Source organism: Netta rufina (assembly GCF_964035555.1).
Source record: "Netta rufina genome assembly, chromosome: 3".
In the NCBI taxonomy this organism is placed as follows: domain Eukaryota; kingdom Metazoa; phylum Chordata; class Aves; order Anseriformes; family Anatidae; genus Netta; species Netta rufina.
This window is the reverse complement of record NC_140125.1, coordinates 57,824,202-57,839,933: the sequence shown is the minus strand read 5'-3', so window position 1 is coordinate 57,839,933 and position 15,732 is coordinate 57,824,202. Positions and strand designations below refer to the sequence as shown.

Genomic DNA, 15,732 nt, shown 5'->3' with positions numbered 1-15,732 from the left:
TTAGCATTTCAATTATTAAGTATGTGGGTGAGACCTTACAGACTTTGGATAATACATCATGGGGCATCATGGGGCATCTCTTCGGGGTTCGTCTTTTTTTTCAGGAATATCTGGTATAGGGTTAGGGACACAACGGGATCCAGTATGTCAGTTCCCCTTTGTGCTTTAAGCAAAGGCAGAAGCTAGCATTTTTTTTATTTTTATTTTTTTCTCCCTGCGGGCACAGCACAGTGCTTTGGTCTTGTTTAAACAATAAAACAAAATCTGAGCCCTGAGAACACATTTTAATAGAGTATTACTTTTCAGTAAGATCCAATAAATAAATAAATAAATAAATAAAACCTACACAACTCTGCTGGTGTCATAAGGGCCTAATTAATCATTATCTGAACTGTTCATTTGATCACCTTTTTGATCACATCTTGCACAATTCATTTGATCACATCTTGCACAATTGGGCTAAGACATTCTCTAAAACCTAGATTACACCTCTCCTGCTACTTGTGTCATAAGGCTTTAGGCAGCCAGTAACACCTAAAATAGTAGATGTGAAAGTAATAATGCCCCAAGTAAATGTTGAAATACTCTGGGTCTGTGAGTAATGGAAGGTTCCTGTGTAGGTCAGGTTTCCAAAACAGCAACTGACTTCACATATTTTCAAGAGGGAAAAAAACAAAAAGATTGGCAACAAACACAGAATAAAGAAATGTCATAGAATTTAGAATTTGCTCTTAAAGAACATTAAAGAAGGAAAACATTGTAAAGACACTGTGGGAAGTAACAGGGATGGAGGGAAAGCATGTAGAAGCTATTAGAAGGAGGCGCAGCAGGAGAGCAGGGCAGTTTCCGAAGCCAAGGAGCACGGTGCATGCAAGGAGGCAAGCACATTCACTTTCCATGCCTCCAGAAACATCTGTGCCGGGAACATGCTCTTTCTGTTTTCCTTTTTTTTTTTTTTATTTTTTTTTTTTTTTTTTGACAATCACATGGATAGATCTATAAGCATTCATCACTGACCATTTAAAATCATATTGATGCAGCTATTGTGAAAGTTCCCTCTAGGTACAGACAGCACCGAGTCAGAGAGCATCATCAGGGCCACATAACCGAGGGTACCCAGCACACGGCCCGGATAATAAATTATTGAGCTGCCGTGGCAATGAATTGTTTACGTGATTAACCACGGCCTGAAATTTGCTTACAAAGTGTTTGGTGAATAATTTAGGCTAGCAAATGCGTTCGTAAATGCACAGCCTATTTGCAGATGATTTGCGAGCAGAAAGAAAAACTGACTGGGCCAAATTGCCACGGATAGGTTTGCCCAGCTGTGCTTGCGATGGCAACAAGCTGGGGAGGACAAATACGAGGAGACACTGAAACAGAGCCAAGGTCACCTGAATACTGATAAAAGTCTCAGCCCCTCAGATCTCTCATAGGTAACGGCCAGCCTACTTGTCAACCAGCGCAGCCTTACTGCTGTACAAGCAGATCTCATCCAAGGAATGCCCGCTATTTGTTTTAATCAGAATAGTCCTCATTAGCATATTAATTGCATTGGCCTAAGGCTTTGAACCCCTAGCTTCCAAATTTAAAGACTGAACTACAGAGGTTCCTCTCAGCTAGCTGCTCTGCATAGCTCCCTTTCATTCGACTATGCAGAAAGTATGTATGTGGGGTTGTTTTGAGGGGGGAAGGGGAAGCCACAGATTGGTGATGATCACTCGGACACAATGGCCTCTTTTTAAAAAGAGACTTCAAACTCTTTTTGTGCTGTATTTGTGTATAGGAAATGGGAGGTGACACTGCAAGGACACAGAATTGCTATCGAATGGTTATTCAATATAAAAAAGGACAAGCATTTTACCATATTTTAAAAATATTTTTTAAAAATTATTTCCAAGTGAGAGAACAATCTAGGGTTATTTTATTTTGACAGCGCCTGTTTAAGAACGACATCCAGTCGATGTTCTGGTCTTGAGCAAACAGGCTCGTGCAGTGCCCTTTCCACTCTTCCCGTTTGTAGCTACAAGCTCTCTACAGGCAGGCACAAATTCATCGTCCTTATTATAAACCTTAGTGTGAACCATGACTAAAAAAAAAGTTTATCTTCTTGTTCATGTTTGCTCATGTCATAACCTTTGCTTTGTTCACTTAATTATACAGTTCTCCAGTCTGTAGGATGCAGTGCTGCTCCTATTCTACCAGCTCTGCATATAATTTTATTTCATATTTGTATTTTAATTAATATTTTTTTCCTCTTACAAGTTGGAATGCTTTTGCCAGTCCTGCATTCTGAGTCCTATGGTTAAACACGGTGTCCTCTCCTTAGAGCTTCTGTTATGTTTAGTGCCATAACTTAATCTCAGTAACTGAAGGAAGAGAAATATAAATTCGCTTTTTTAAAATGCCTCTTTACTGAATGTGATCCTACAGAGCTCTAAAGATGGGACAATGGCATCCTACATGTTGTAGGTCATGCATTACCATCAGGCATTCCAGTATAATAAGCCCACTGAAATACAGCCCTCTTTGAAGCTTTACCGATGGGATGGAGTTTGTTCTTTGATGTGTGAGAGAGGTTAAAAGCTGTGCATTATTTCAGTCTCCCTTGGGAACTATTTTGAAATTTTACATTCTCTCCAGTACAGACATCTCATGCTAGCCATTTATACAACGTGCAGTGTTTGTGTTCTACAAACCTTCTGAAGTTCACTAAGAAGCTATTCTTCCTCTTTTGGTGGAACATCTGAGCAAGTGCAGAGTTTAACAGAATTTCCTATGGTACCCAACACAATAACCTGGGACAAGAAGGGAAGAAAGGTGCAGGTAGCACGATGCAATCAGATAACCACAGTTCTGACACAAAAACCTAAATAGGACACCACATCCACTGACCACATTTATGTGAGCATTGTGTCAGGGCAGTTAGGCACCACTTACTGGCACCTGTGCCACCCATCAGGTGAACCTCAGCTTCCCCACCTGGCTGGAATACATGTCCATGTTTCAACATCTTCTTGCAGCATTTCCTTCAGCACAAGATTAGCCCTGGCTAAAATTAAAGTGGAAATTTTAATCTTGAAATACTCACTTTTATCTTTTGGGACATTCTTAGCTTTGCGTGTATGTCTGGACTTCAAGAAACCACAGTTTTATAAAGACCATTACAACTACAAATGACCAGGTAGTCCATTTGTGTCTCTTCTCATTTGTTTTTTAAAGATGAAGAGGAAAAAACATCCAAACACCTCATAAATAAATCACATAAATCCTAAAAAAAAAAAGAGAAAAAAAAGTGCATTCATACAGATGTATTAATTGCAATCTCAAATCTCTGCTAGAATCAATTGTTATTGATATATATTATGTATATTATGTATATATATTATATATATATGTACAATACATATTGACATATATATTGTAATATAGTAAACTTAACTTTTCTGAAAGCCAACTACATGGCAAGAAATTTACTGCACAGATTAAAATATCTCTAACATACTGTAGATTGAAAGTCTCTAGACAACTGAGTACTAAATGTATATTTTTTTGTGTAGATGCTCATAGGGGAATGTCAGTAGGATGCTAGAATCTCTTCTGTGTGGAGGCAATTGCAGAAATATAGCTCTACATATGAGAAATGTAATATATAATTGACTGTCCAGTTTCTTTCATAGTTGATACTGGTAGATGTCTTCTCATACACTGTTGAGGATTCAGGGTACCCTCTCATTAGTGAGTCATAAGGTGAATTCTTAAATCTAACACCTTAAAAAGCAAGATTTAAGCAGAAAAGTGCTGTTTTTTCCCCAATTTAAGATTACTAATGACTGTAACTTGAGTAGCCCAACAAATATATTACTTGTTTGCATCTCTAGGCAGGACATAAAGCAGAAAGAGACATACATGTAAATGTTCTATAGATCAGTGTTATTTAAAATATTTTATTTTTTAATGAATATTTCATATTTAACTAGTATTCCCTATTTGGAAACAAGAGAGAGTGTTTGCTATTGCCCACTTTGCAAAGGCTGAATAAAGGATCTATGGAGATAGTGCTGGATGCTCCCAGCACCTTGTCCCTCACAAATATAAATCTCCTTAATAACACCTTTAAATGTGCTAATGCAAGTAAATTATTTCTTGTTGAAAACTTGCTCTTTTGGTAAGTTTTATAATCAGAAGCTTCATTTTCTTATTCTATATGATATGCCTACAACCTGTTAGCATTATAAATTCATGTTTATCTTCCCTAAACTGGAATTGAACTCCCTGACTTTGTAGAGTAGTAATCCTACCTGAGTAGTTCTGCGACGTACCGCTAAGCACCACTGATGTATGGTGGTGACAGGACCCTTGCAATGAGATGGCTGCAAAGGAGTTATATAAAATAAAGTTACAACCATCAATTATTTTTTTTGGGGGGGGAAAAGTACTGACATTTAATTCACCTGGACTGGAGAATGTGATAGCTATACCCGTTTTATGTGCTTATGAATAGATTTTGAGGAGTTTATTACCTTCACAGGAATCATTGTAGACAGATGATCTATACATTTGCATTGTAAACTGGGTAGGGGAACACAAATTCCTTTGATAAAATTAATGAGATCCACTGGAGGCAGACAGGAGCACTTTTATGTTCCTGTTTACAAGTAACTCCAAAGGGAGAATTCAGGTTTCTCAAAACAAACCCTTTTAAAGTCATTTTTCAAGGTAATAAATGTGGGCAATTGTTGGGAAAACAAAAACCCACCATCTTCTGAGAAAGAAGTGCTAGGATTCAGTTGTTTAAGAAGCTTCTCCTTGTGTGGAAGGAGGGATCATGAGAGCATCTCCTCTAGCCTCTTTCTTAACTCCTGCTGCATAGCTCAGTTTGGTGTCTCTGTAGGTGTCTCTTCCACTTTTCTACAACGCAGTGCTCTGTAGGGGGCTCCTGGATTGCCAGGAGCACTGTAATACTTGCTCTTCTTGCACTTGTATATTGAAATGCAGCACCTGTGTCAGTCTTTCCTGTGCACATCCACACCAAGCCTTTTGCTGGAGAGCACTTGTTGCTCTTTGCATCTCATTTTGTGGATTTTGAGTTGTCTCCTAACTTCAGGGTTTTTCTAAAGCAGCAGACAGCAGCACTAGAAACTGTATAGTGTTATAGTGTTGTTGTTTTTTGTCTGGTAAGAAGCACAATGATGTAACTGTATCTCTACTTACCATTTTCCTATTTGCACATCCAAATGAGAACATTACCTTTCCTGTGCATCAGCAGCAGCTCACACACAGCAGCTTTCTCAGATACAGCTCTGCAGGCTGTTTTACTTAGTCCTTCAGGTCTGATTTTGTTCTTCTGACCCTATTCAAACTCACTTGGTTGAATGAGCTGAGTTCATTAAATAATCCAGATAACTGTGACTGCCGTGTCCTTGTTATCACTCTGGTAATATTTACTCCACCTAAAATTGCTGCCAGGAGTGACTTATTTGGCCTTTCAGAGCTGTTTGAAATAATTCCTCTCTAGATGGCCGATGAAAGCACTGAGAGTCCCTACAGCTCCCCAACAGAAGCACCCTCATTAAATGTTAGTGCCCTGCAAGCAATTGGTCTTTTCATTTATCTAGTTCTTCATCTGTTTGTGCTTTAGTAATTTGGAGTTGTCCTCACTTCTTCCTCTTGTAATAAATCAGGTACCTGATGGAAGTCCGTTAGACTCAAGCCAGTACTTTTGGCAACTGAACGTGTTAATTGCATTCAACAAGGGAATAAGTTTGTTTACCAGGACTAGTTTTCTATAAAAAACTATGAAGATTGGTGTTGTATTCTTGACTATTTGTTGTGTTTTAGTTGACTGCAAGACTCTTCTGGCCGTGACTGATGCCAGGCTAAGCGGCTGCTGCTGTTACTGAATTTGCTTCCTGAGCACGGGCCTCATAGTTCTGCAGCTCCCAAAACACCATTGCAGTACCAACACACAGGAAGGCCAGAAATCTCCTCGGCCTCCCTCTCTAGGACTTCCAGGCCACTCAAAACCGTGCTAACTTCAGCGTAGGTCTCACTAACAGATGTTCTCTGGCGTGTTCTTCACAAGAGCTTTCTGTGCCCTCGTGTGATGCATCTTCGTGCTTGTTCCTAGGTACTGAGCAGCAGTAACCACTAAGCACTTGGGATGGTTTTTGTGTGCGTTTTTCTTTTTTTTTTCCTCTATTGGCCAACAGTTACCTGTTTGTTCTAGGATTAAGCCCACAGCAGGGCTCGGATTATCCAGCAAAAGAAAAATACTAACGAAAACTAGAAACTTAGTTCCCTTTGCCCGGGTGCTACGCGATGCCTCTTTGCCCCACGCCTTCCCCCTCGGCTGATCCCAGTGTCCCTTTTTGCCCCTTCTCAGCGCTGGCTGCCGGGGGCTGCCGTCCCGGCCTCGGGGAGGGCCCCCGCGGGGCCGAGGCGGTGCCGGGGGCGGGGGCCGCGGTGGGCGCGGCGCCGGAGCCTCCGTCCCGCTCGGAGCCGTGCCCCGGCAGCATGAGGGGCGGCCGCCGGGACACCGCCGCCGCCGCCGCTCCGGGACCAGCCGCCCCCCGCCCGCCGGCGGGCGGCGCGGCCCCGGCCCCGGTCCCGGTCCCGGTCCCGGTCCCGGTCCCCCGGTTGCAGCCGCGGCGGAGGAGGAGGCTGCGCCCCCGGAGGGCGGCGTGACGGCGGGGCGCCTCCCGGCCGAGCCATGGGGCAGACCTCGGTCTCCACGCTGCCCGAGCCCTCCTCGCACGGCGGTGAGTAGCGGAGCCGCCTGAGCCCCTCTGCCCGGCACGGCCACGGGCTCCTCCTTCCCTGCCCTACCCTCCCCGGGTAACTGATGGGAGGGGGGGAAAACGGGGAGAAATTAAAAAAATAAAAAAAAAAAAAAAGAGGGGGGAGGAAAGGGTTGCTGGCACCTCGCCCAGCCCATCTGGCTGCGGGACGGGTCGCGGTGTGAGCGGGATTTGTTGGGAGTAAAGGCAGAGCGTGCGAGGGGAACTTCTTCTCAGTGTTATTGTTTGGGACTGAGGAGTCGCGGTTACTTGCGGAGGGGCTTTCTGGAGGTAGGAAGGACCTGGGGGTCCCTTCCCGCAGCCATGGGGTGTAGGGGCTGGGTTAGTGCCAGCCAGGTCTGAGGCTTCCTGCAGAAACGGCGCTGCACGCGTTTCTCCTCCGCGTCTATTTCCCTTGCGTTCGTTTAAAACAAACAAACAAATCCCATTGTAGTCCTTTGTATCTTCTGAACTTTATTCTCGGTTCTCTCACTGCTCTTCATGTAGGAATGTTCTGTCTGCTAGGAGACAGTACAACACGCTTCCTTTATCCCCTTCCGCTCCCCTCCTTCTTCTCTTCATGGGACGTTCAAGTACAGTTTTGGTTAGGTAACCAGTCCTCCACTAAACTGTATCCCTAAGCTCTACATCTAAACGTCTTTTAAAGATCTCCAGGGATGGTGACTCCACCACTTCCCTGTGCAGCCCATTCCAATGCCTAAATCTTGCGGAAGGTCTCGCCCTGCAGCCAGCACGTTAGGGTTGTACCGAGGTAGGCACTGAGGAAACAGCTGTGAGGAAACAGATGTATGGGTTAAAAGCTTTTGTTAAACATCCTGTACCAAAATGTGTCAGAGCTGCTATGTGCGAAAGTGTATTTCGAGGTTATTATGGTAGGAGGGGGGCTGTATTTTGACAAATCATAGCTGTGGGGCTCGCATTGTCTCCGCAGAATGTGACTGCACTGTACCTGGGCTGGATTTGTAGGTTTAACTACAAGAAAAGAACATCACCCTTGAATATTTCCCTAACAGAAAATGATATTTCCAATCAGCAGCAGTAAGAGGCTGTTATCTGAAGGTGTAGATTATAATGATGTCACCTTGGTAAATGTTTGTCATCACCCATTTAAGAGCAATGGGGTTCAGACACTGCTGGAGCCTTCAGGAGGTCTTGCAGAAGAGCAGTCCTGCTGCAGGTTCAGCCCCATTGGGAATGTTGGGAGAGCACGTCCTCAGTGAGAAGCCCTTGGGGCAGGTACATTCATGAGGGGCAGAGCTATGTATTTTCTCTCATCTGCTGTGTGGACATGGCCTGAATGCTCAATAAATCACGAAGTTTGGGATGCTTGGTCCAGCTCAGTCAGGGTGGGGGCTGGCTCCTGTTGCTTCCGATTGAGACTGATCGCCCCTTACACAAGGAATCCTAAAATCTTCATTGATTTTGGCATGCCGGCCAACGACAAGCTGTTTAAGTCTTTGACAGCTGCTAGAGATTAGAGTTGAAGGAGATCCCTGTCTTGTACGCACAGTTTTAGTGTTTTAGTGCCAAGGAATCAATAGTGCATTCAGATCCCTCGTGAGCCAAACAAAAGCAGCTGTGAGAAGTCGCTTGCCTGTTGGCTCCATTCTTCTCCCCAAACACGCCAGCCTTTAGGGGTTGTGATCCTGCTCTCTCATGCCCTTCATGTGCCCATGTGGGGTTCAGAGGGACTGTTTTCTGGGCACGATACTGGTGAATTACAGCAGGGCCTTAGCTGGGCTGGTAGGCTGAAAATGGTTTGATACAGAAAACTCAAATAAAAGATTTTTCCTGAAAGGGTATTATAATAAATATAATATACTGTACAATTAATACTCAGTATGAGCACAATCCAATGTCCTGCTTTTTTTTTTTCTCTTTTCTTTAAAGATTTACTTTAAATAAAAGATTTTACTCTTGGAAAGGGAAATATAAACTGAAATATTTAAACAGCCCGACGTCCTGTTGGCACTTTCCCACTGGGTGAAGTGCAAGACTGAGGCCTTCCTATAAAACTGTAAGTTCTCATCACAGCAAATACATGTTCACACCAGCCAGAGCAGAGCTCTATCCAGAGAGAAGGAATCATGTTTCTGTGTCCCACTGCCTTCCAGCAGCTTCCAGTACATGCAATGTTTGTGTGCAGTAATGCTCTCTCCCTGGGGTTTGCTGTCCACTGTGGGTGTTCAAGTATTTTGGTGAGGAGAATCTGGGCTTTGGTCTCCTCCCCTAACTGTAATGGGTAGATGGACAGCAAAGCAGGTCTTAGCTGTCTGTGAACACTCAGCAGGCAATCTGTTGCTCCTCCTCTCCCTCAGTTCTAACTTTTCTGGCATTTAGATTAATTTTCTAAAGCTTGTTTGTTATTTGTCATGCTCTGCAACTGTGAAGAGAAAAAAGGAATTGGCCAGTGATAGCAAGACAGCATAGATACGTGGAAAAGGATGAGTGCATACTGTCCTTGTTCATCTTCCTTCCTCTTCTGTGATTATCCTATGCCTGGCAGGACTTGATTGAAGTGCTCTCTCTTAGTTCATTGGCTTGGGTTCAGTGCTTTTTGGGGTTATCAGCTCTCATATGCAAAGGCTATTACTTCTTTCTGATAAACAGCTTATCAAAAGATAAGAGTTGTGCGTTTTTTCCTTTTGGGTTTGTTCTGGGGTGATTCAGTACCACACAGAGTACTGGCAAACAGCTGAGTCCTCAAGTGGAAGCGTGATTGTCATATTGCAAAGCAAACACTTAAAGGAAAAAAAAGAAAATGGTATTTTCAATGGGGTGGAAAAGACTTCTGGTGATTTTTTTTTTCATGGTTATGACTTGTCAAAAAATGAGACATGGTAAAAACATGTCTACAGGTGTTCCTAGAAGGGCATCTGTCAGTTCTGTATGGAGTCTTTGGAGCACAGCTGAGTGTGTAGAGGGGAAGGAGCAGGCTGTAAAGGGCAGGTCTCAAGAACCTCCTGCCCTGATGTGTTCAGTTGGGTGAGCTGAAGACGGGGGCCAGATCCCTCTACTGATCTGCAAAGAGCTGCGTACGTGCATAGTCCATGGGTCTGTTTACTGTGGGATGGGTGGGAGTTCCTTTCATCTTATACATTTAGCAGAAACAGAGCACAAATTGTCAGGCTTGGGTTCATCCTGTTATAGACCAGATTTTTTTTTTTCCAGGACATGAAAATGTACTTCGACAGCACAGGAAAACCATTTCCCACCCAGCTCACCCCATGAGATGAAAGCAGTTACTCTCAGGATCCTGTTGTTTGTTGATTTTGGCACTCAGTGAAATAATTACCATAGGTCAAAAGTTAACATGTTTCTCAGACTGTTCTTTTTCATCTCTCTTGGCATTATGGGATTTCCTCTTAATTGACAAGAAACCAGCAGCTTCACCTGTGTCTGTGCAGAGAAATTGTAATTGCCTTAACTGTGCAAACTTATCTTAATTCTGAAATGAAATGGAGAACTGATGTTTGTTTCAGCAGTTCCAGGTGTTGACAGACAAATTAGTTGATTATCAGGGTTTGTCGTGGAAGAGAAGTTATTCCAGCAGCACTCCTCAGTAGTAGCTACTTCTGAGCCCTACTGATGATGCTGTGCTGGAGCAAGAATTTCAATTCCTATGGAGATACTCAGCAACAGCCTTAAATTTTCATCCTGACTCAGCCCACTGCAAATCTGAAGGCACAGACAAAGCCCCTGTAGTAATAATTCCTAATTGGGGGGAAAAAAAATAAAGCTTATTTTTCGCTTCCAGCTTCTCATCCTTTTAAAAGTGGAGGAACTTTGACATCATTGCACTTTACAGCAGGGCATCTCAAAGCATTTACAAGTGCACTGAGCTACTCACAACACACCTGTTAGCCGGTCATTTCAGTTACTGGTGCACTTTAAAGAAAGGAAAGGCAAGATATTCAGCTGAAGAGTCAAGTCCCATTTGAGGTGAAGCACTAAATGACTTGCCCACAGTCTCAGAGGAAATTCTTGGCAGAGAGCATCATCTTTGGTGCTTTTTTTTTTTTCCCAGATTTAAATTGACTGAGGGCTCTGAGGCTGAATCCTCACAGTACTGCACTGGGAATCCTATTCCTTTTTTGTTCCTTTTTTATGCTTTTGTAAGTTCTGGGAGAGTTATAACTGCAATGTAAAGGGAAATCTGTTTTCAGTTTCTGCTAAGTTTGCATCCAAAGCTTTTCTGTTTTTCTGGATCTTGAGCATGGGCAACTCTTTCTCATCTTACCTGGGTTGTCAGATGGGGCCAAAGATGCGGTAGCTCCAGGATTTGGACTAATTAAGTGGGCAGTTTGACCCAGAATTTGGGCTGAGGGACTGGATATTTTAGATACCTTGTCAAAGGCCCCAAAAGCCCGTGTTTTCAGACAGAATGGGTAACCACAAATTCACCTATTGCTAATGGGATCTGTGTTTAGACCTTTTAAAAGTTGGTCCTTGTGTGTCGTGAGTTGAAACACCAAAATAATAGAAACTCCTGTGTAAATGTGGGTCTCAGTACCCAAAACCATGTTCTGGTTTGCACTGTCAGGGAAGGTCCAAGTGTGACCATGTGAAATGAATCACTGTTTATATATGGGGCAGTGTGTTGCCTCTTCTCACACTGAAGCTGCTTCAGGGATACCAAGAGTTGTCCCTTTTGCTGCCAGCAGAGATGACCTTTCTTTTCTGGCACGGTGGCTGAGATGGCTTCATGTGCTGATGTTTGGTAGTTGCTAATCACCTGTTTGCAGTGTTAGCCATCATCTTCCTCATCTGCTATGAGAATGAGAACCGACCCCAAGGAGGTCAGTGCCGGCGGGGCTGTGAAGCCCAGCGTGCTGACTGTGTTAGTATGGAGCTGTGTTACCAGGTGACCACCCCGATACTTCCCCCCAGAAGCTCCCAGGAGCTCTCATTTCCTGAGCCCCCTGTGCTAAGGCACGCTGCAAACTGATCCCACTCTGTAAGATCTTAGCCGCCCCTTGGATCAGTTGTCCTTCCTTCCTAGATCCTCTGCCTCAGCTTTCTTACTGCTCATGGATAATAATGTTCTTAGATGGCATTTTTTAATTACAGGTTCCAAAATACTTTCCAGTTGTTTTCATAATATTCCCTGATTTAAATGGGAAGACTGAGCCTGAGGAAGCAGGACAGCTTACCTGAAATCGCTCAGTGGGCCTAAGACACCTCCAGAAGGAGAAAAAAAAGATCTCCCAAGTCCTTGACAGTGCTTGAGCCCTATCACAGACCCACCTATTAAAAGCAGGAAATGCTTTAATGTTAATACCTTACTTCATGTGTTTTTACCTACTTAAAGTTATCCTTTAGGTGTTTTGGACAATGATGCATTTCTAGGGTTAAAAATGAAGATGTGGTAACATTTCTGAAAAGTACTTCTGAATCACTGCTGGGTTGGGATTTATTTTTTTTTTGCTTTAGTTCTTTTAGAACATGATGATTAAAAAATAGAGTGCATTTAATGCTTTGGAGCAATCACAGACGCATTATTTACAAATACTTCAGCCAATACTTAGCCTGCTTCTGGAATTTACTTTTGCCTGTAGTTTTTCACAGGTGTAATTTGTAGCAATGGCTAGAAAGACATTTCTGATCCACAAAAATGCCCAAACCAGGTGCCATTCAGCCCCATATGGAGGAGGAGTGCTTTTTGAAGAGTCCCGTCATTGCCTTCTCTAGTGGGATTCCTGATCCTCTGCTCTTTCTGATGAGATCCGCGACAGTGTGATAGAGGGATTTTCATCCGAGTGTGTCTGGGCAGGGCCGGTGCTAGGCATAAAGGAAAAAAAGAGGTGGAAGTTTGCCGGAGTACCTCTTGTTGTTTTTGATGCTGTTTTTCTATTTTCTGAGCTGGGTTATAACATTACACTTTGTGAATCAATTTAGCCTTGCCTATTTGCAATCCATACGGTGTTTTGGACTAATACTCTATACAGATGATGCAGATACCTCCCTCCATCACGTGGAGGCTCGTTAGTAGGGAATTTGATTTCAGACTGGAGTTGCTCACAGCCTTTATACAAGGCTACTGCGTAGGAACGAATTTGTTCTGGTTTTCAGGCATCTGGAAACAATGTCTCTGTCCAAAGTGAAAGTCCTGTTTACCTTTGTGTTTTCTCACTGCTTTAAACAGCCGTGATGATCAGTGCAAGTGGGGAAGAAAAGCTAGGGAGAAATGAGGATCTCGGCTGCACTGCCATTTTGTATGGTAGCCAGGGATATGCAGGCAGGTTGCATGCAAGTGAAATGAGGAAAAAATGTGAAAGTACTGACTTACTGTCTGGTTTGTGGTGATTGGCTATCTGTGAGTTGGACGCCACGCTTCTATATAATACTGTGAACTTGTGATAACGCTGCTACTTGGCAGGTCTGACTATTTATACAAAAGCCTGTGACAACGATACCCTTATGAAAATGAAGTTTTATTGAAAAGATGTAAACAGCAAAGTGTGTGTTGCCTCTTCCCTTCCCGGTTCCAATAATTGGCTACCAGCGAATCTGCGTGATGTTTCCTTGAACAGAACCAGGCTGTGGTACCGCTGTCCTACCACTGCAAGCTCTCAGGAAGGCCAGTCCTGTTCCTAGAGCTTAACCTGCACCCCTCCCTGCAAATGTGCTTTTTAATTCGTGTTGCAAGATGTCTACACTCTCACTGCCCAAACCAGCAGAAAACGGTGATCAAGGCAACTACAGACACAGGCAACAGAAAGCGGTCTGGATCCAAGCCTGTGTTTGGTAGCTACCTGAGCTACATAAAATAGCACTTAGCGGGAGTGAAATTGGGTCTGGGAAGCCAGCTCTGTGTGCCAGTGTCCTTGTCTTTGTCCTCAGCAAGCTGCTGCCTCTGCTGATGTATCCCAGATCCTAATCTATGTCGATGTGTGTTGTTGCACCGATGCCAAAAGGCACAGCAGTTCATGGAGGAGTCACAATGCTGTAGGCCCCAGTTACGTCCTAATATGCCCCTAGCCAGTTTTTGCAGATACTATAGCGAGTGAAAGGCCTGAGATACTTATTCCTAACCAGCACTTTGCGACCCATGAGGCTCTGGTAAACCTCAGTGTGGCTTGTAGGTCTCCAGCCTCTGCTGTTTAATGGACGCGTGGAGATTTCTAATATTTGGCTGCCAAGCAGGCGATGTTAACCAACGCAGTAGCATCCTGAGGCAAAAACATGATGCAGCTGCAAATAAGAAGGGAGTGTCAGCTTTGTGACTTTTATCTTGTATGTTTTCCTTGCTTATAGCCCCCAGAGACCAACTTACCTGAAGCTTACCTGTCATAACAAGCAATATAAAGTCAGCCAGGCTGAGAACTAACCTCCTGGGGGCTTTTTTCTTTAAACACTCCCACTCCATTCACCCCCTCCCCAAATCCTGTGAGTAATCAAAGAACTGACACTTTCATTTCGTCTTTATGAAACACGTAGATTCAGTGGGGTACAGTCAAGCAGTTTGACTTGTAACCACTTAAAGTCATTATAAGCTGGTGGGGAATGATTGTTAGATACTGGCTGTCTTTGTGAGACAAGCAGTAAAAACACCAAACAATTAATTGCCAAGAAATTGGGCACATTTAAAGTACACATATATAATGTGTTATAATTCATTTCATTGGTAATAGCTCAAAAGTGGCTCTGTATTTCCTTTCCTGTAAATGTATTCAATGTGTCTGAAGATTACTGGCTTGTTCCTTGCAGTTTTGTAAATTTATTGCATTTCTGAGTGGAAGGAAGTGTTGGTTTTGGCACAGATGCTACGAATATTCTTGTTCTGAAAATGTGAAGTAGTGTTCTAGTACACTGTTAATCTGGCCTCTTTTATGTTGACACAAAGAAGGGTGTAGTGGTTTTGTTGTCCTGTGTGTTATACCATCATGCATGGGCCTCCTCTTCTGATGAATTGTTCAAGTGATTCATAAAAATAAGGAAAATACTAGTATTAATAATTAGTATTAAAAATCCATATGTGACTTAAAACAACTTCACTAATTGTAGAGTAGTTCCTGTGCTTAAATACTGCAATTGCGGAATTTTGAAGGCTGGTCCAACTCTTCTTAGAAGATAACAGATTTGGTAATTTGGGAAGAAAATGCTGTTGTTGTTTCTTACTTGAATATTGCCACTTTTGAAACGTGGGAATGGAATATGGAAGAACTACATAAGGCCCATTTGTGAGACGTGAAAGAAGCTATGTATGTGCAAGTGAGTGAACAATAACACGAACAACTTGAAGTTTGTGGATAAAGCCAAGTTGTCAAGAGTTGGACAAGCACCAGGCAAAAATGAAAGATGGTCTATAGTTTAGTTGGAAGGGAAGTCAGAGAGAGTAGCAGAACATGAGCCAGCAAGAAAAAGGAGATGTGAACTACAAAGCATTGCAGAAACTACATGACCATGACGCTTGGCTTTTAAAGCCTGTTGTTTGACAGTGCCATCACGTTTACTGTATGGTGAACATGATTCTGAAGAGAGAACAAAAGTTTTTGCTGGAGGAGTTTGGGGGAATTCACAGAGACCTGAAACTGAAAAACACATCCTGAGTACTTACAGCATGTTTCCCAAGCTATGTCCTAGTGCAGAATAAGCATAGCTAGCTGAAACCCTGCATCAAGGTGATTTAAGCTTTTCCACTGACTTTGCCCTGAAGTGGGGTAGGGGACATTCGTGTGATCTCTTAGCACACAGGAGTGAAGGCCACAGCTCATTGCCCTGGCATGGACTAGGAAGGTTTGTGTCTCCCAGCTCTGAAGACTTCCATGAGCATTAATCAGTCCTGAAAATGTCCATTGGGTGGTAATTAAATGTTGTCATCCTCTCTCCTCACTAAAAACAGAGCATGCAAGACCCGGTGAACTGAAATCTATAGACCAAGTAACCAAGTGAGCAGAAATGAACAAAGTCAGGCCCTGGATTTTTGCAT

General features: G+C 43.2%; 1 protein-coding gene across 1 annotated transcript in view; it reads left to right on the top strand.

Moving 5' to 3' along the window:
- Nucleotides 1-6,537: 6,537 nt before the first annotated feature.
- PHACTR2 (phosphatase and actin regulator 2) overlaps nucleotides 6,538-15,732 on the top strand; it is an 80,683-nt gene continuing 71,488 nt past the window's right edge. The window contains exon 1 of the mRNA XM_084283548.1: nucleotides 6,538-6,761. Within this exon, the coding sequence (XP_084139674.1) occupies nucleotides 6,713-6,761 (49 nt within the window). The 5' untranslated portion in view covers nucleotides 6,538-6,712. The remainder of the gene's footprint in view (nucleotides 6,762-15,732) is intronic.